General features: G+C 42.7%; 2 protein-coding genes across 5 annotated transcripts in view; both read right to left on the minus strand.

The window, feature by feature from the left end:
- Positions 1-3,183: 3,183 nt before the first annotated feature.
- LOC144014297 (ly6/PLAUR domain-containing protein 1-like) lies at positions 3,184-8,693 on the minus strand. The gene is made up of 3 exons (XM_077514025.1): positions 8,485-8,693; positions 7,084-7,218; positions 3,184-3,856 (listed from the first exon to the last, which is right to left on the minus strand). The coding sequence occupies exons 1-3, from the start codon at positions 8,531-8,533 to the stop codon at positions 3,612-3,614; spliced, it is 429 nt and encodes a 142-aa protein (XP_077370151.1). The 5' UTR covers positions 8,534-8,693; the 3' UTR covers positions 3,184-3,611.
- Positions 8,694-12,088: 3,395 nt separating this feature from the next.
- The window catches only part of LOC144014298 (nck-associated protein 5-like), a 96,849-nt gene continuing 87,806 nt past the window's right edge, over positions 12,089-21,131 (minus strand). For 3 of the 4 annotated variants that reach the window (XM_077514028.1, XM_077514026.1, XM_077514029.1), the window contains 3 exons: positions 19,150-19,461; positions 17,532-17,653; positions 12,089-13,311 (listed from right to left, as the gene is read on the minus strand). In XM_077514028.1, the coding sequence (XP_077370154.1) occupies positions 13,051-13,311; positions 17,532-17,653; positions 19,150-19,461 (695 nt within the window). In that variant the 3' untranslated portion in view covers positions 12,089-13,050. Of the gene's footprint in view, positions 13,312-17,531; positions 17,654-19,149; positions 19,569-21,131 lie in introns of those variants that run through there. The other variant, XM_077514030.1, reaches the window with a different exon arrangement.

Here is a 21,131-nt window from a genome sequence, read left to right on the forward strand (position 1 = left end):
CTGTATTTCCATGTCAATGAAGAGTTTGAAAATTAAGCGGCGGAACCACTAGAGGGCAGTCAAACCATTTTTGTTTTTTTTGCTTCATTCATGACTGTGTGCGTACTGCCGTTAGGAATAATGAGAGTAGTTAGCCATTTTGGTGAGGGACAATTTATGATTTCAAATTAGTCTGCTGCTTTCCTCCATCCCCTTATGAATGATCCTTCATGAGCTGCCTTTACTTTGATGCCATTTGACTGTTTGCCGATATTTCATTGCAAGCAGTAACGGTTAAGTACTTTTGAAAGTGTCTGGCCAGTAGATTTAGGATCAGTCTTGAATTGAGGATCTATTTCCTATCTTTGCTAAGAATCGAGATGACTGACACATTGCATGGCTGCATAGCACAAATAGTTCTGAGTTAAGTAAGATGTTGCGTGTATTTGTGCCAGAAGTCCAATGTGACTTGTTTGTTGCACATCATTAGAGGCGGGCTTTCCCTTCACCTTACTCTTATTATTTTTAATAATGTGCTGCTATTGCTGCCCTTTAACCCCAGCCGTGGGCACATGACTGCGATGACCTCCTCCTCTGTGCTCGGCCCGAGAAGAGCCCATTTCAGGCGGCTGTTGGCATGGAACTGTCTCTCGTTATTCAACAAGTCGTCTCGTCTCCGTTGAGCTCGCGGCTTATATGCACCCCACAATCACGTTCCCGACAAGTTTGTCTTCTTTTGACTGGGACACAAGCAGGAATAAACATTTGAGTATAATGGGAGATGTTTGTCATGATCAAAAGCACACGTGGAATCGGTTATTGTTAGGATTTATGTTTACATCGTCTTGAGCTGATAGTGAAACATCATCCACGTACAGCTGACGCAGACAAAAACATACATGCAGGTTTAATTAAAGAAAGACAATGCTGGGAATAGGGATGTATGGATATCCAAACATCACGATATCATATAAAAAAAAAAGAAAAAAAAAAGGGAGCTCATACGAAAAAAAAACAAAAAAACCCCACAATATTGTGCTTTTGTACATTACAGCAATGGATATAAATAATAGGGGTGTTAAAAAAAATCGATTCGGCAATATATCGCGATACTACAGCACGCAATTCTCGAATCGATTCAAGAGGCAGCCGAATGACGCGATTGTTTATTTATTTATTTATTTATTTATTTAAATTGACAATTATTTGGTACCTGGGCCTTTTATATCAAAGTTCGCAACTGAAGTCAATATTTAACATTTGTAGTTGTTTGATTCCCACTAAATCAATTTAGATTTTAGATGCAACTGCACTCCAGAGCAAACGAATGACACAATTATTGATTTCAAAAAGTGGAAATAATGCTCTGCTGACCACGGAGAACAATTACCAATATCAAAGAAATTGGAAATACCCTCTGTTGAAATACATTATGATTTTTTTTTCCAACCTTGCAAACATAATTGGAATTTGATGGGTTTAAAAAAAAAACAATAGTGAATTGATAAACTAATTATTATAACTAATATTTAATTTTTAATTCTGTAAGTTAGCAATATTAATAATAATAATAATAATAATAATAATAATAATAATAATAATAATAATAATAATAATAATAATAATAATAATGGGCGGCACGGTAGTCGAGTGGTTAGCACGTCCGCTTCCCAGTTCTGAGGTCTCCGGTTCGAGTCCAGGCTCGGACCTTCCTGGGTGGAGTTTGCATGTTCCCCCCGTGCCCGCGTGGGTCTTCTCCGGGTACTCCGGTCTCCTCCCACATTCCTAAGACATGCATGGCAGGTTATTGGGCACTCCGAATTGTCCCTAGGTGTGCGTGTGAGTGTGGATGGTTGTTTGTCTCTGTGTGCCCTGCGATTGGTTGGCAACCAGTCCAGGGTGTCCCCCGCCTACTGCCCAGAGCCAGCTGAGATGGGCGCCAGCAGCCCCCGCGACCCTTGTGACAAACATCACGATATGATATATAAAAAAAAAAAAAAAGTGAGCTCATACTAAAAAAAAAAAAAAAAAAAAAAAAAAAACACACAATATTGTGCTTTTGTACATTACAGCAATGGATATAAATAATAGGGGTGTTAAAAAAAATCGATTCGGCAATATATCGCGATACTACAGCACGCAATTCTCGAATCGATTCAATAGGCAGCTGAATCGATTTTTTAACATCCATTTTTGATGAAAAAATATTCAACAAAACGTCCAACTTTCGCACCTTAAGCATGGAAGAATGTTATATTAATGGAACATTAAGCCTTAATATTTTATTTCAATGCTGTTCTAACATGAAAAAGGTTACAACCTGTTTGTTAAATACAGTGACTCACAGTTATAACACTGAAGTTTGAGATCAATAAATTATAAATTTTCATACACATCTTACAGTGTACATGTACAAGTTTACTGAATGCTATTTTCTAAATTGAGTAAAAAAAAATCGTAACAATCGACTTGTAAATTCATATCGGGATTAATCGGTATCGAATCGAATTGTGACCTATGAATCGTGATACGGATCGAATCGCCAGGTACTAGGCAATTCACACCCCAAATAAACAACCTACAATCTCTAATAACACTAAATATTGACACACTTACTTGCTAATACAAGCACACATTGCATTCCTCCACATATTGACTCGCTTCACAAGCATATTACGACGATCATCTGACGATTAGCGTGGATTTGAAACATAGAAGGGCCAAAACATGCCTTGTGAAAATTAACCTGCACTAAAAAACTAACCAGCAGAGGGTGCTACAACTGCACAAATGGAAATCGACCGACTTTTCTTTTTTCCACAGATATGCTGCTTTCAATATCGTGACATGATGACGACGATATATTGTTGCAGTTTTAATAATGCGATATCACAATATTGCCGTTATTGTTACATCCCGAGCTGAAAATGAGCTAAGAGTGATTGGGTGATCTAAATATACATTTGTGGGGCTATACTCAATCAGTACTTTTTCCCCCTCAGTAAAGTTATTCAGATTGAGACATTTCTGTACATTGTAAGTTTCCATTTTTAAATGCAGCACTGTCCAGAATGTATTACCGCCTTGAAAAAAATCATGTGTGAGTGCAAATGTCAGAAAAAAAACACTCCTTGCTGTATCAACACAAAATTTATTGACAACTCATATCAGAAGAATACTTTGATTCTTCATAGAAGACCAATCAGAACAAAGCAATGATATTTTAACACGGAAGCATCAAACCAAATAAAGACACTATTATTCTTTCTTACTGAAGCGTGAAAGCGTCATTTATTGTGAAATCACAAATATTGGGTCATACGCTCATCTGGCTATTTCATCTTGATCAAATTCTAAACATGAAGAGCTCAATTGTGCTTATGGTCCTCGTGTTTTGCCTAAATCTTTTCAGGTTTGCCTCTTGAACCAGCTGGAAATGAGGAATTGCTTGCCAAGTGCAAGCCAATTCATACAGAAGCAGCAAAAGGCCACCTGACAACCATGCGGCGGATTCCAGAACAGAAGACGATGGAGAAGGCGTGTCCGCTGAGATTCCCAGTGGCGGTTTTCGTTTTGGATGTGTGCGTCAACAAGCTGGAATCAAAAGCATCCCGCACAATCCCGTCGGCACTTCACACGAAAGAGGCGGCGTGCAGGCGATGAAGCGGCAGGAGGAGAGCGAGGCCGACGCTCATCTGCGGGCCGGCCGTCGCTGCGGACGGAACGGGCCGCTTCCTCCTCTTGGGCCCGTTGCAGAGCGCCGTGTTGCAGCAGGAAATGCAGACCGAGTTGAGCCTCCCGGTGCAGAACTGCTGGTAGCCCGACGAGGCGATCAGGCACGCCGCCGACGACGCGCATGACTTGCGATAATGAATCCCTGCGAAGAGGGCACAAGTTGTAGCCTTTGTTTACGCCTTCTGGAGTCCGACCGGGCCTCGCATTTCATCTGCACAGCATCAAGCTGACATTTCATTTCCTACTTCATTCTGTCACCATGTAGAGCAGCAAAACAAAAATCATTACACTAAAATCATTGCAAGACAATCATTGCTTTCTTGCTTTATAGACCCTTCAAGCTGATGTCACTTTACCCAGAATGCTTAGCGACTGATTACCCTCTTGGTGGCCAAAAAATCCATAGAAAGACACGGAGAGAGCATCGTTTTCGGTCAATAGTTCATCTAAACATGACAAATGTACCAAAAAAACGTTCATAGTTATCATAGTTACTGCGACACACTAGAACCAGCCGTTCTTAGCCGGAATCGGCAAAAACTGGAGTTAGCTGGAGGGAAAGATCCGTATCTACTTTCACCATCGGACAAGTCAAAGCAAGCCACAATGTTCCGCCAAGTAACTTAATCACAATATTTTAAATGATCTCATTGTGAAGAAGAGTGCCTACACATGGGAGGACTTTGACAACATCAAGAGCCTGGATTCTTAGAACTATTTTGTGTCTGGATGGGTCAAGGATGTCGGCTGCGTTTGTCTCGTAGCAGCAAAGGTATGTTCTATTTATCTTTTGGTTGACACGGGTTACTGGTGCAAAACGTTATTCATGAAATCGTTTGTGTCCGGATTAACTCGTCTTGCTGTACGTCCGCGGCGCCTCTTGGAGGGGAAACATCCCATAACAAATGAATGCAGAGAGCTTGATTTTCGGCTAGTGTTTTCGTTCAAAGGTAGGAAATATGTCAAGTGTCACAAAAAACGTCCAGAGGAGGACACTACATTACTGCGAATCATTGAAACCAGTCGTTTAGAGCCGCTAGCTCCAAAAAAAAAACAAAAAAAAATGGAGTTTGTTGGGGGACAAAGTGGAAGCTTAAAGGGACAGTTCGGATTTTTTGACATGAATCTCTATTTCACCCTCATCTCCAGTGTGTGCGATCAAAACTGACTTACCCCTGACAGCGTTCTGTGACACGGGTTCTGATCCGGTGTTGGAGAAGATGAAAATAGTCCAGCAAGTTGGCTGGGGTCACGGAAATAAAGCGTTTTTCTCCTAAAAACAATTTGTGTTCAAAAGAGTCAGACTCCATTACCGCTGGGCACTACTTTTCGTTCGTATCACTGCGCGTCGCCCTGTAGACAGCTAATCAACGCGCTGCAGACAGCTGATCCGCGCGCCTTCCGCCTTCGAAAAGACAAACAACTTGTAGATTAGTGCGCGTCTATCAGCTGTGTGCGGGGCGCCGCGCAGTGATACGAACGAACAGAAAAGTAGTGGCCAGCGGCAATGGAGTCTGACTTTTTTCAGAAAGGAGTTTAGTGTGCAAATGTATCACTCTTTTGAAGAAAAAGTTTTTAGAAGAAAAATGCTTTATTTCCGTGACCCCAGCCAACTTACTGGACTATTTTCCTCTCGTCCAACACCGGACCAGAACTCGTGTCACAGAACGCTGTCAGGGGTAAGTCAGTGCTGATCGCACACACTGGAGGTGAGGGTGAAATGGAGATTCATGTAAAAAAAAAAAATCACAGCTATCTCTTTAAGGTATGTTGTTTTTGCTTGAAACAGTATGTTGATCACTACTTTCATGGTGTAAATTGTCATAAATCGTTGTGTCCATTTGTGTCGTCTTGCTGTATCTGGAAGTCTTCAAGCTATCTTAGCTTGCTAGCTGCTAACAAACAGACCGCACGATTACTACACATTTCTCAACAGAAATCAAGCCCGAGTTAAAGTGTTAATTGTAATAATCATGTTAAATCGTTAACTTTTTGTTCAAAATGACTTGAATACTTGTGCAAAAAAGGCTTATTCATCACGTCTGCCTCAAATTTACAATCAGAGGTTAATCTTATGACCAGTTGTATATGAAAAAGAGAACAACTATCTGATATAAAATGACCTGAGCATATCCTCGTACTTTTTGTGGGTGCAAAGCGTCGTAGTTTTGCTCGCAGTTGCGCTCGCCATCGTGCTCGTCTTTCACTCCTCACTGTCCTCCGCCTGGTTTAGAATCGCTGCCGGAAGCTCAAAGAATGAGCTCATCTCTGTTTGAGCTATTAGAGCATCCGTTGGCCGCGCACAAGTTCACCATAGCGTTGGTAGTTGATTTATCAACGGTTTGACCGATTTTCGAGCTCACACTGATTGATTTCGAATCTGACCATCACCGCTAGGGGCACACTTCAACGTGACATCACACTGGAAGGGTCTATATTTCAAAAGCACACATGACATTAGAAATATACAGTATTTAAAAAAAAAGAAGAAAAAAAAAAGAAATATACAGTATTGTTGTAAACCTTAACACATTCATTGCCAGACCAGCAAAAAAATGCATCATTTGACGTCTTTTTCCGTCAATGGCAGTGAATGAGTTAAACATGGTAAAAATCAATGAAGCAATTATAAATTGTTGATACAATGTACAGCAAGGGTGTCCAAACTTTTTCCTCTGAGGGCCACATACAGAAAAATAGAAAGCTGCAAGGGCCACTTTGATTTTTTTTTTAAAGTTATTTATTAACACATTCATTGCCAGACCAGAAAAAAAAAATGCATCATTTGACGTCTTTTTCCGTCAATGGCAGTGAATGAGTTAACATCTATACTTCCATATTGGTACAGTTGGGGTACTGGCTAGATCTGGGATGGGCAATCTCGGTCCTCGAGGGCCGGAGTCCTGCAGATTTTGGATGTTTCCCTTCTCCAACACAGCTGATATATGATCCGCTCATCAGCAAGTTCCGCATTAGACTGATAACGATCCCATTGATTGGAAACAGCTTGTGTTGGAAGAGGGAAACCTGCAAAATCTGCAGGGACCGAGATTGCCCATCCCCGAGCTAGATGAAATGAAAATTCATTTTTGCTTGCAAAGCTGCAATAGAAGGTGGCACTTTTCATTGGCCGTTTAAATTCAAATTTGCATTTCACTGTGAGCCACTTGTGAAAAGTAGTTGCAGAACCTCACAACAGTTCAGTCATGGTTGCCATTGACAGGGGACGTTTTCATCAATGTCAACTTCAGTGGGAAGAAAAAAAAAACGATTCCTAGTGAGCGACAAATACGCCGTGCAGAGTTGTTGTCTCGTCAACAGGGTGTCAAGTCAAGTTTAGCCCGTAATCACACAAAGGGTGCCACTCACCATCAGGTTTGACGAGCACCTCCTTCTGGCACATGTCCTGCACGTTGACGGTGCAGTTGACGACGTACTCGGGCGTCGAGCAGTCGTTGTGCTTCATCTCCTCGCACTGGTAACACTGGATCTGAAGGGCGTCTCCTGCAAAGTCATCAAGCACAAACAAAGGGCCAATCTGGAAGTTCATCTGCTCACCTTGCACATATTTGAGCACAACTTCTTGCCTGCCGCCCTCCTTTCACGCTCAAACGCCCCCACTCACAGTTTTCAAAGTGCACAAAAGGGCAAACATAAGTTACGGCTATTGGCGCCCATGTCCAAACAAAACTAATGGAGCCTTAATTCCCTCTGCCGCGCTGCTAGCTTGACATCAAGCTGGAGCTGGAGGGCGGCTGAGGATTTTTTTTTTTTTTTACAAAGCACATAATGATGTCTGTGTTCATGAAGTGAGGGGGAGGCCATCAAATCGCATCGGCGCTGTTTTTTAACAACCGGCTTTCGTAAGCTCGGTAAAGTTTCATTTACAATGTCAACAGGAGGAGTGTGACGCAGTGCCCGAGGGAAGCGCAAGTGCCACCTTGCAAAGGGAAAACATTGTACTGGCTACTTTGAAAGCGACTTCTTTGTATACGACTAAAAACCTCCACTGAGTGCTTGTTTTGCCACATAGTGCAAAAAGCAGCAATGATGCATTCTGTGCAATGAATGACAACGTCAGTGAGTATCAAATTGAAATGAGTTCCTTAATGTGAAGCAATCATTGAAGCAGCACTCAATCAAGCCAAACACAGCACATCTGCTCATTGGTGTAATTATGGGAAAGGTGGAAGTCATTCATCTGCCAACTTTGCGACTGATAAACACAACAACAACAACAACAAAAAAAGCGAGTGAGTGGCTCCATCAGTCAGAGACTCAGATGGGATCCGATTGTGGATGCAAGCAGCATCTTATTATTTCCGAGGGAACTGAAATCAGCATCAACAAATAACAAATAACAAATAGTCAGAACGGAAGCATTCCGACTGATAAGAAAATGAAATGAATAGTTTCTGCCATCCATCCAGTTGAATGAAAGTTCCAAACAGTTTTGGTGTTAAATAGGCTATATATTATTCTGACTGCATTTATGAATAAAACAATCCAAATAAAAGCCATCGCGCGTATAATACTTCTTTGCCAGATGCGCTCAAAGTGCGCAAAGGAGGCTGCATGGCAACCTGCACCACTTCAACTTTGCACACAAGTCATATATAGTCGAATACATGACAAGATTTCTCAACGGGCACTCTTAAAAATGTGAGAATAAACACTGAAGTATCGAGAGTTATGAGTTGAGAATGGAGAAGAAATGCGGTGCATTGAAATAGAAAAGCACACCAAAAAAAGGCTTTTGATTGCGCCTACCTGCGTGAGCCAGGACTCCGAAAAGAGCAGCCAAAAGGAGCAGACGCATGTCTCGCGAGAGGGCATCCGATTGGAGAAAGTTGCTCAGAAGGTTGCAAGCGGGACGAAGCGCCGCAGATGAAGCGCTGCACGCACGCACGCTCGCGCTCGTCTGCTCAGCAGCATCCTTCCACGCTCGGTGACGATCTCGGCCGCCACTGCACGCGCACAGTCAGCTCAGCGGCTTCAAGAGAAGCACGTGACCGAGCCGGACGCGCAGCGTTGCAGGGCAGACGTGCGGGTCATTTTTCGGCATGAAGATTGTTGCAAACAGCACTTCATTGAAAGTAATATCATTTAAAACAGGATAAATGTATTGATTTGACTGTGAAAACGATTTATTTTGCATTGACAGACATCTGTTTTGATTTCGAGGGAACTAAAAAGAAATACGTCCAAAGGACTTGATTTCCTTCTCATAAATTTCTTGTCTTCATGCCCTCTGGGTAATATATTTCGTTTGAGTTAAATGGACTTGCGCATGCGCATTGAAAACGACAGCACATCATCAGAACCACCATATGGCATTGGACACGGGTGCTGGGGTGGCCGAGTGGTTGCAGGCGCTTTCCTTCGATGCATATGGCGTCGGTTTGCTTGTTTGTACCATGTTTGTATGTGTGAGTGAATGTACTTTTTGTGTGCGTTTAGAATTTGGTAGTTTGAGGGTCAACACTGATTTCAGAAAGCGGTCTTTGATATGATATTGATCAATTTACAGCTTTAGATTGTGCAGGCCTGTTACCAAGCATGTTTGTTCTATAGCTTGTTAGACAATCTGTTATTTTTTTGCTGCTGTTGTCCGATTTTTTTTTTTTTGAAAGACAGCATGAGATATTATAAATGGGATATTCTGCCTTGTTTTGTGTGTGTGCGCCAAACTAAATCAGCTCAGTGAACTAGTGGTAGAGTGTCCACCCTGTGACTGGGAGATTGCGGGTCAATCCCTGCCCGAGACTGTAAAAATGGAACCTATTTGCCTTCCTGCTTGACACTCAGCGTTACGGGTCTTAATTGGAGATTTAGATCACCAAATGGTCCTTGAGTGTCTGCTGCTGCTCACTGATAATCAGTGGTACTTTATCAAATGCGGGATGTCAAAGTAAATATGTGAATCCAGTTAAAAGTAAATGAATTAGTTTGGTTCAGTACCTAAAATGTTCAGAAAATATTTTGCATCAAGGCAAAAAATTAAGGTTGGTTCAAGTGAAGAAGAATTATATATATCATCATGAAATTATTAGGTCATACCAAGTCACTCAATTTAGTTTCTGTCGAGTCAAATATTTTAGATGTGATATCTGGACATCATTTATTTTAGTTGAAGCGGGGGTAAACATTTATACAGTGTGGGACGGTACAAAATTATTGCTGCCTGACCTATGAAAACTTGTCTCAATTTGTTAGCATCCATGAGTTGGACTCACTTTTGTGAGATGCCGCTGAGGTTTAACCTAATGCAGGCCCTGCTAAGTCATCCAGGTTCGGAGTTGTGCAAGTTTGAATGAATGAATGAATGAATGAGTGAATTAATGAAAATCTATTTGGTAGGGCTGGGAATCTTTGACTGTCTCACGATTCGATTCGATTACGATTTTTGGGTCTACGATTCGATTCAGAATCGATTTTCGATTCTTGATTCAAACGATTTTCGATTCAAAATTATTTGATTGACAATTGATTTCTGCTTCAATTTAAAGATATGCACAACATTGTCATGATCTCCAGTTAGCTTTGCAAGACAAAACGACAAATGAGGCATTAAAGTGTCTTTTTTTTTGTTTAATTTTGTATTGTAAGTGCCTTTTTCCACAAAAACAGCATGTGGGCTACAACTGCCTTCTCCCCTTCTTCTTCATTACTAATTGAAATAAAATTGATTTTTGGATATTAATATCCATTCGATTCGATTCATAAATGAGAATCTAGATTCTTTTATGAATCGATTTTTGGGCACACCCCTACTATTTGGTTCATTGGCAAATTAAAAAAACAAAAACAAATTCAACATGGTAAAAAAAAAAAAAAAAAAAAAAAAAAAAAAAATCCATATATAAATATACAACGGAAAGCTTTTCATTTCTGTGCCTACCCTTCCAGCACTACAAAATAGAAGAACTAATTGAATAATTGTACATTTTCTAAAGCACCAACGTCGCCACAAGGTACTCCATGCACGGCAAGGTGTAACCTTGCACGTTTTCGACGTTTCCGCCCACCAGCACATCTGATTCGTATAATCAGCTTTCAACATGCCAGGCAACGATCCTGAGCTTTAATATCAGCTCTTTAACACATTCACTGCCATAGACGGCTTTAGACGTCAAAGATTCATTTTTTTTCCTGCACACGCAATAAAACAATGTGCAAAAAAGCTTTTTCGTTATGCATCAACTTGGTATTAAAGCAACAACAGTAAATTGCAGCGTTTACTACACATAGTTTAAAAAACAACAACTTTTGTGTAGTCTCCAAGAATATTCAAAACATGCGGACATCCAACTTTAACACATTCACTGCCATAGACGGTTTTAGACGTAAAAGATTTTTTTTTGTCCTGGACTGGCAGTGAATGAGTTAACATCTAAAACCTGCAGGACTCCGGACCTTGAGGCCCGGAACTAGTGAACCAGTGACATGCTTTATGTTGCAACTCTTCATTTTTGTACGACTTTCGAGGGCCATTTTCCCGCAAATATTTTGGTTGAATTTGGACTTGAAAGAAGTGTAGAAGCAAGATGATCGCTTTACTATTATTTGCAGCCGTGTTTGTCTTGAGCACAGCATTACTTGATTAAGGTTCTGAGAGGATATTCTGCTCTCTGCCATGATTGTGATATCTGCGTTCTTGCTAGCTCCAGATAAGGCCACGTTTTTGCTTAGATTGTGAAGGTGTGTGTAGAGGAAAGAAAATCACGCTGCTAATTCAGTGACCTCTGCATCCTGCAAGGAGCGGCTTGAACAAAAACATTCAGTGGCAGCACCAGATCAATGCAGCATATGAAGGCAGATGATCACCGGCATGGAGATGATCTCATTGCATGCATTCAAGCTGCATAATGAAGCATCGTGGGAATCCTTCCTTGGAAATCCCTCTGCACTCTTGGCGCAAACTGTCTCCTGCTGCTGCTGCTGACAGATCGTTAGCAGAAAAGTGATTACAGGCGTGGTGGCCCTTTGGGGTTCCTTCTTCCTTCCGGGAAGACGGAGGACGCATGCTGGGGACACACAACATGTACACACTTGGCTGCAACAGAAAATATTTGTTCAGATTTATTTTGGAAATAATGACATCAAATAGAGCATTAGTGTAACAGACAAGATTGCACACAGGAATAAGGATGACAATGACCAATTAATAGTATTTACCAAAGTAACACTGCTGGTAACCGTTTCCAAGGGAACATTTAAGGATAGAGGTGAATCAGTCCAATACAAAAACATGGCTATAAATACTCCACACCTAGAAAAATACACAAGCTCTCCGCACTCACTCACTATCAACAGTTTCATTAAAAAAAAAAAAAAAAAAAAAAAAAAAAAAAAAAAAAAAAAAATTGCGACATGCAGTCTGCTGTGTTGATTAGCACCAGCTGGTCAAGTTCCAAATAGGAATTTGGCATATTATTACCTATATATGTCTTTTAAAATAAAATATTTTACCTCTTTTTTTTTTTTTTTTTTGATCAAAATAAAGATTTCTATTCAACAAGAACCCCAACAGAATTCCATAAGAAAAGATACAAGCTATTTTCAAAAGCTCATTTGAAAGATTGGCAAAAATAATGTACACGTGTATTTTTTAGTGCACATTTGCATATATGAATTAGCAATGCCCCTTCTGATATTAACTTATATCACTTTTATTTACAAAATCATACATTTGAGAGGTTTGGTTCGGTTCAAAAAACCACGCACGAGATGGACTCTGTATCGCAGAAACGAAGGAAGAAATTAATCATCTTGTTTGTATGCAAGTCAACGTCTTCCTGATGGTACAATCGATTTGTGTTGACTTTGTTCCCTGAGCTAGCAACAAGTCTGTTCATCTGCACTAAAGAGGAGTTTAGGAAGGAAAGAACGACTTCCTCATTTGTCTGCGAGCCAACAGATGAATGAGCAAACTTATGAATGAGTTAAAAAAAAATGTCAGAAGACACGTTTAGGAAGTCAAAGCAAGTGTCTTTTTTTTTTTTTTTTGCTATAGCGGAAGAAGTCATGAAATGAAGAAAAGTGTGGCAGGTGCATGGTGAAGGGGCCAAATGTAGCAGCAGATAAAATTTCCTGGAAGATCCAAATCAAGCGCCAAAATGACGCCACAAGTTGCAATGAGTCAAGAAATGCTACCATCAAGCTTTCCACCTTCTAAGTGCTTTTTTTGTTGTTGGGCTCTTCATCAACAGGTGAGGTGCAAGACACTCAAATCAAACTTGATTCTTCACGGCCGCCACGGGCAGCAGGAAGACTCGCGGCGGCGGCAGTCCGTCACTCTCCGCTCCGCTGCCGGGCACCCAAATCATCGTCCCGTCACGCGTGGTTGGAGAGCTGGCTGCTGCGCGACGAGAAGCTGTCGTAAAGCGAGTCGCCGAGGGAGCCCGCCGGATCGGCGCCAGGTGCGGACGGCTCCTCCGCTGCGTTGGCGCACGACGCCGCGAGCCTTCCGTCTGTGGCCGTCTCCTTCCGGATGCTGGAGCCGCTCGGATTGAGCTTGTTCAGAGACTCCAAGGTGACGTTCAGCGAGCCGGGCTGTTCGGGGCAGATGGCCGTCTTCCCCGCTGAAATTTCCACCTGCCGAGATATAAATAATCAAATCCTCAGATCGGCTCATACTACACATGCTGGTCAACGCGTTATTAGGCTGAAGCACATTGGAACAATCACGTTTGATCCGGATGGGCCAGTACGTATGTGGAGCCTGGGAGCAAAACAACAAATAATGAAGCAGATGTAACGAGGTGTTTCCGAGTAGCTCTAAATATAGTCCTTTCCCACTTTTCGCCTCCCATTTAAAGCTCTGAACAACAACCTGAAGCATGAACTCATTTAGGCGGCAGCAACACAGACGCCTGCATGCCGGGTTTGCATTTTGCCGAAGGTGAGTTAAAATACCTCAATCGGCTGATTTCAAATACACAAATAGGAATTGGGATTTTGATTCTGGAAAAGAGTTTTCCCACGTGTTCAATGAATCTGCATAATGGGGTATATGCCACGGAAGAGGCGGGACTGTTTTTTGCACAACAGTTTCCGGTTCAATTTGCGACGTGTGGGCTGCGTCAAAATACTTGTGCTTCCGACTTTGTGCCCCTGGGTTGCGCGTTCGCAACCCGGACCGGAACCAAACTGATGTGCAAAATCACGTCCCACCTCTTCCGTGGCATATACCCCATACATGAGGTGAGTGAAATATAGGCATGGACGAGTACCCATACCGATACTTGGCCTCCTTTCAAGGTATCTGTACTCATGTCAGCCGCCCTCTTGTGGCCGTTTTAAGATCAGAAAACATTCAAATAATTTCATGTGATTCTAAAGAAAAATACGAAAATTGGATATATTGGTTTTTCTTTAAAATGATCTGTCATTGTTTTTTTGGGGGGGGAAATGTTATGTAAGTAAATATGAGTGTTATTGATACTTAAGTACGTATTTTCCGTACTATAAGGCGCACCTAAAAGACTTAAATTTTTTGAAAAGCTGACCATGCGCCTTATAATCGGGTGCGCCTTATATATGGATCAATATTGAGCCGCAACAGGTCTCGCTGTCAAGACGCTATCGGTGACCCTGCACAATCGGTGACGCGCATGTGCAGAAGATCCCGCCATCTTGGTTCGCTAGCTAATACTAATACTTTACCTCAGGGAAAATAATAAAACAACTGTTTATTTATTTTGAGAGTGAATGGAGTTGTCAGAAAGCTGGTTTGTAATCTATTCATAAAGTTTGACTGACCTATCTGACTGTTTTGTTGACATTCCCTTTAGCGCAGCACCATCTAATGGGTGCATAACGTAACCCCAGCCTATACTGTAGCGCCGTATATAAGGAAAAGGTTTTAAAATATGTCATTCATTGAAGGTGCGCCTTATAATGCGGTGCGCCTTATAGTGCGGAAAATACGGTACTCAGACTGGAATGGCTCTGGGAAAAAGTGTTATCAAGCATCCCTACGGAAATGATTTAATGAGATACACGTATCCTGTATGTGAGCTGTTGTGGTTTTAACGCCACATCACAGGGGAAAGTGTCTTCGAGTTCACTTAGTTTGCTTTCCATTTTTTGTTTACTGCCGAAAATTTCTCAAGGCAATACGATGCACCGTGCTGACTGAGGAGGCGATGCATGAAGATAATGTTGCCTTCTCCTTTGTAGCAAAACAAGCAGAAATCTCTTCAAACTATATTCTTCCTCAGGCATTTTTATTCCCCGGCATCAACAATAGGAAGACGCGTAGGAGCAGGTAGACTGAAGGGATGGAAGGTCCAATGGGAGGACAGCTGAAAACAAAAGCCAGACTAATAGAAAAGAGACGTAAAAGTGAGAGGAAGACATGCACCTGAAAAAAGCAGAAGGGAACGAAGACGCTGTTAGCGGGACTGTCAGGTGCTGTCAGGATGATGAATGGGAGGCCAACGAGGGCTCTGATGGGAGCCGCTCAGCTTTGCGTTGCTCTCCTGAGTGTTTGCGGAATCTTATTAAAGGGGCTCAAATCAAAGAATCTCGGACACCGGCCAGCAAACTTTCCCAAAGTGTGGCTGGCGGACGGCAGTGCCTCACGGCAGCTCTGGACGGGAATGTCAAAGTTGAGCAAAAATGTTTCAAACTTGACTATCTGTTCATCAATTCCACACAGACACCAAAAGTCATTTTGACTTTCTGTGATTTGTGACCCATGTGAACTAATATTTTGCACGAGTTATACTTGACTACTTTGTTTACTTCGCTGCACGTTTGGTGAACTTGACATTTTGTGAGATTGCTTCAAAGTGTCTGAACGAGTGCTGATGGAATGCCAAAAAAGTTGGATTTGATTTGAAGTCATCTCGCTTGAGTTCATCAAAGGTCAAGAATAAAACTCAGTCAACAAAGTCAAATGTACACAAGTGTTGAGTCAGATCTTTTCCCCCCTCACTCCGAATATGGATTTTGGTGTCATGGCCGGCATGGGGGCAGCGGAGGGTAGCTCGGCCGTCCTGCGGCGGCAGCTGGAGGCCATTTCACGCTCGCTGGTCCTCATTTGTCATTGAGCGCCGTTAAATAAGGGTAGGCAAATACCCCCTGACACGAGACGGCCAGTCGATCGAAAGCAATTAGGCAGCTTTTGCTATGAAAATCTCCCAACGGGAGAAAAGCTTGGCGTTTTAAGCACTCACACTCAGCTTGTCTCTGGCGTTCAGGGCCGTTTCTTTGTGCAACAGGTCGCATTGACTGATCCTCCCGCTGTCCTTCTCCACTGGAGAGAACATCTCATGCTGGTACAAGTCCACAATTGACAGAGCATTCTCCACAATGACACTTTTCAGCGTCTTTTCACATTGCTCAACTGCAGTTAGGACGGCGAGTGAACACAAGTCAAACGCTGCATTTTCTCCACAAGGCTTCAATTCAATTGTTCATTGAACGCGTTCATTTGGATTGAACGCGCCATTGCCAAATCACTGCGTCCCGGTGAAGCCAAGCCAGATCCATTTCAACACAATTTTCCCCATTCGAGGTCTGAAATTCCTGACTTCCCTGTTTTCTAAAATGATTCCTAATTCCTGACGGTTTGGAGCCTGGCCAGAGTTTGCCATTTGGCTGCAGTTGATCCCTGAGCTTTGCAGTGGGCTCACACTGATTACAGGTCCATCAAGTTCGCTTTCAGTGTCGCTGCTGCTACTGCTGCCCGAGTACGTACACAATCGCAGGGCTCGCTCCTAATTTTGAAAAGCACAAAAGATTAAAAAACTATGCATTGCACATCTTCTAACATTTAGTCATTTGTGATCACTTACGCCCAATTCACAGACACGGTGCATTTTCCATACGGTGGCCGTACGGACGCCGAAAAGGACAGAATGCATTCAAGTCTACGTGTCAATTCACACCAGCTGCGGTGCGGTGCGGAACGGATATGGCGATGCGGTTTCCCCAAGTGTTCTATTTTCCCTGGACGCCGCATGCAGATTTTTATGAAGCTAAAGAAATGACACGAGCCCGACAGAAAGTTGTCCGTCTCGCATCGCTATATTTCAAAATAAAACCGTTTGCAAACTTGTTTTTTTGGGAGGGAAGCTAGCTAACTACATACTATGACATAAGTGGGACATTTAAGACAAAAAAAAAATGAGCTCAGAATAAATGAAACATGACGAAATGACATTATTTAAACACAAAATGTACTTAGCCATGGTAGAAGTGCCAGAAATAATGTCAAAAAGCATATCGATGTAACAACAGGCAAGCGTGGCTATTGTTTACAAATAGGACTCTCGGACTCTCGATATATACACGGTTGATATTGCGTGAACTCAAGTCTCCAGCATGAACCCAACGTGATCTTGTGGTTTGGCAAGTGCAGATTTCCGGAAACGCAACGCATGCGGTGTGAATTGCAGACCGTGCAGAAGCCGTACGGAAAACGCACCGCATCCTTTCCGCATCCGGTGTGAATTAGTCGTTACGGTACTACTAGCAACTTTACCACTAGTCCCAGTGCTAATCATCATTTCTCACAATCTGTCAACAAGCAGTGGAGGCAGATAGCTGACAGAGTCTTGCTTCCGTGAACGCTTTCGCTTTACGATTATGCTTCCTCGAGAGGGATTCTGTTGGCTCTCTTTAATGTATAGAGTCCTCCTGAACCTGCTCCGTTCTGAAAAGTGCCTTCCAGTAATTTTTGTGTGCACTTCCAAACTTAATTAAACAGCATAGATCAAAATGCAAACACAGCAGCAGACGTTTTTTTTTTGTCCTTGCAAGCGTATTCTATGCATAAATACACACAGTACATCATTGCAACTCACGGCAGAAATGTCGTGCTCCTTTAATTTCATCTTGCTCCCAGTTTCGTCGTCTTTGTCCTCAGTTGATGCTGAAGCGCTGCTCCGTGGGGTGAACAGACTCAACCTCTTTGTCCTGTTAGCACCTACAAGTCCAAAGAAATAGCAAAAGGATGAGTAGACTGTGGTGATGGCACACAACTAGACAAACTGGTTGTACCCTTGGCAAAGAGTGTGAGACCACAGGTAATATATATATATATATATATATATATATATATATATATATATATATATATATATATATATATATATATATATATATATATATATATAGTTCCCAGAATGCATTGTGTGGCGCACGTAATGACATTATAAGGACATTGATCCTTGTCATATCTATTTGTGTTACCAGTAACTGAATTTGTGTCGTATTTAACACGTTTATGTCCGCGTATGAGTTAAAAAATATAATAATACTGTAATTGCTGGACGAAAAGGCGCACCTGATTATAAGCCGCACCCAGTACATTTCTAAAGGAAAAAAAAAAGCATTTTTACATACATAAGCCGCACCTGACTATAAGCCGCATGTGCCCACATTAAAACATGAGATATTTACAAAGAAAGACGGTACACAGAGTTTTCAAAGGTTTAATAATATACCTTAGCTTCTCTTTCCTAACGGTGCCTGTGATGCGGCAGTAACACAGCAGCAATACGGTAGTAACTAACAGGGCTGGTTAAAAATAACATACCGGTAAAAGTCACTGAGACTGAGACTTCTTGGATTTTCCATCATCGGGGTCCGTTTATACTCATTTTAATCATGCGCAAAGCGCCAAGTTACATTAAACTTGCGTCTTCCTCCACACATTTATTCCACCTGTCTCACTCTTTTCTGCTTGAGCGCCCTTGGCGGCTGTCAGAAAAAATCCATATATAAGCCGCATCATTGTATAAGCAGCAGGGTTGAAAGTGTGTGAAAAAAGTCCGGCAATTACGGTAATAATAATTAAACAAACCGTAATTTAAGTTGTGTGTAAAATAATGACATCAAGGATGACGACTCCCCATACAAGTTGCATTGCTCATCTGAGGACTGCTTGTGAAATTACAAATTTATATATTTTGATTGTGGCCGGCTGATTAATTAGTCCGACATTACAATTTTTTTTTTTTTTAAACTTTATAAAATCATCTCGCGGGCCGAATTAAACCCCTTTGCGGGCCTGATCCGGCCCGCGGGCCATATGTTTGACACCCCTGGTATAGGCTGACACTCTAATCTACCCCGTAAACCCATTTGTTTGGTGTCTGGGGTACACCGAGCTGCGTGAGAACACGAGCTTGTCAGCAAATTCATTTGCGCCAAACAAGCACAACATTCAATCGCAGCTGCTCAGTCCTATGGGCTTGATATGTGAATAGGTAGATATATTGATCCTTTACTGATCACGTAGTGGAATTTTGGTCTGTGTTAAAAATGATGACAACAAATACTTCCATTTAAATGCCTCTTGAGTGAAATAATTAGGCATGAAGCCATTGATGCTCTACTGTGCAAATAAGAGGAAGCCAAAGAATAAGAATAAACGGTTTGTTTTGTTTTGACTGAGTACGTTAACGGAGCTTGACTTACCGGCAAGTTTGGGCAATCGGGTCTGGGCATCCGGGGTGAAAGCACTGTAAGTAAGGGATGGGTCCGAGAAGGAGTGAGCCAAGCTTCCTTGAGCATGCAGGCAGGTGTTGGGCAGGGAAGGCACTTTGACACCGGGTGGTTGTTGTGAGCATTCTGGAGGAAGGGAGTGCGGCTCAGCTTGGAGTTCGGCAGTCACCCCATCCGGGCCGGGGTCACATTTGGGGACGTGGCGGCCGCTGGCCCGTGTGACCGAGTCAGGGAGAGGGAAGGTGCCGATCCCGCTGTCCAGTGTTCTCATCTGACAGCTGGAGCCTAAAGTGACAAGGAAATGTGACGACTCGGGGAAGCAAGGGTCAGAAGACAGGAAAAGGAACGAGGGCTTCACATGCAACGGAAGGGCTGTAGAGAGTACAGGGTGTCTGTGGCGGGTTCATTCGTCGGCACAAAAGGAGAGAGAAAAAAACAACAACATTTGGATCATGTTAAGAGGAATTCGATAAAATAAACTCCCAGAAACCTCCTTTCATATAACTGTGAATGGACACAGAGCAACTTCTGAGGACTCACTGGCGTGATTGGTCAGGGCTTACGGCAGCAATCAACAACATACGGACGTATCGTTAAGTGGGCGGCATTGGGTACATCCGCTTTCCTGTGTTCCTTACTATTTGGCTGAAATCAAAGGCAACTCACTGAGAATTTGGAAACAAGTCAAATTATAGCCTGGTATGATGTGAAGTAAAAACTTGAAAGGGTAATTCTCTGCAGACATCAGTCTCATAAAAATCTGACAAAAAAAAAATTCGGATTTATATTATATGCATATTTTCCGTTCCAAGCACAGTGTTGCATCACAAACAGACTTAGGGGCTCGACACACGGGAGGCGACGTCGCTCGCTCTCCATTCATTTCCTATGGAAGCAAGCCGACAAGGCGAAAATCGCCTTCCTCCCTCCTCCTCGGCGACACGCGACATTCGTGCATGTGAAAAATTGCGCGCGAACACGTAGACGTGCACGCATATGTCCACGACGCGATACTAGAAAGTTGAAACATGTTCAACTTTTGTCGCGTCGCCGAGGCTGTCGCTGAGGCTTCAACCAATCAGCGAAGATTTCATTGACGAGCCAATGAACGCAGGGCATGCTAGACAGTGCGATACATGGTAAAATGGGAGGATCTAATTTTAGCAGTCCGACCATCCAGTTTTATCTGATACTTCACGCAATGATTTCAGTGACGTGGACAGGACACGCCGTCGCAACTGCTTGTCGCTTCCCGTGTGCGGCGACAAGTACCTCGTCGCCTCCCGTGTGTACAGTTTGACATGGGAAGCGACGCGATACGTAATTCGCTGTCGCTTGTCGCCTACCGTGTGTCGAGCCCCTTAGGCTCACAGATGGTGGCTTTTCTCAGGTACAGTTTTTCTTAAAGCTTTTTGATCAGGTTGGGTGTTGACGGTTGTTCGGAGACCAAAGTCATCCAAACATGCCTTTCTGGACCTTACTTTGTGCACTGAAACAGCAAAGGACGTTTCGCTGCTCTGGTCGACCCGAACCAATTGAGCAAGACGCCGGTCCCAAAACGTTTGTCCAAAGAGGCTTTGCCTGTTTGTCTAAAATCTGCAGCATGACTCAAGTTGTTTTGTGTGCGCATTTGACATGTAAAGACACAAACAGCACCTGTGAAAATCATTTGATGTAAACATGCGCCGATGAACAGCTTGTTGTTTGACGCGCTTGAGAACATTCGCTGCACAGCATCAAAATGCAGAACAAAGAACACAAGGGAAGGGAAGGGGAGGGGGGGGGGTCGTGTTTGGGGAATTGGTCAGGGCTCCTTACATGTAGGAGAGAAAGAGCAGAGTGGAGGCAGCCATCGATTACCAAGTCGTATAATCGAATGCCAGGCCTGACACTCGAAAATGCCCTCTATAAGCAAACCATAACAAGTTCCAGCGTAATTCCAGCCTGAGGCAACA

This window comes from Festucalex cinctus, chromosome 2, assembly GCF_051991245.1.
Source record: "Festucalex cinctus isolate MCC-2025b chromosome 2, RoL_Fcin_1.0, whole genome shotgun sequence".
Lineage (NCBI taxonomy): Eukaryota > Metazoa > Chordata > Actinopteri > Syngnathiformes > Syngnathidae > Festucalex > Festucalex cinctus.

Coding starts and splice junctions, on each gene's coding strand:
- LOC144014297 (XM_077514025.1), bottom strand. CDS start 8,533: ATGCGTCTGCTCCTTTTGGCTGCTCTTTTCGGAGTCCTGGCTCACGCA. Junction 7,219..8,484: donor CGGAGTCCTGGCTCACGCAG/GTAGGCGCAATC, acceptor ATGACTTTGCAG/GAGACGCCCTTCAGATCCAG. Junction 3,857..7,083: donor GGTGCTCGTCAAACCTGATG/GTGAGTGGCACC, acceptor CCCTCTTCGCAG/GGATTCATTATCGCAAGTCA.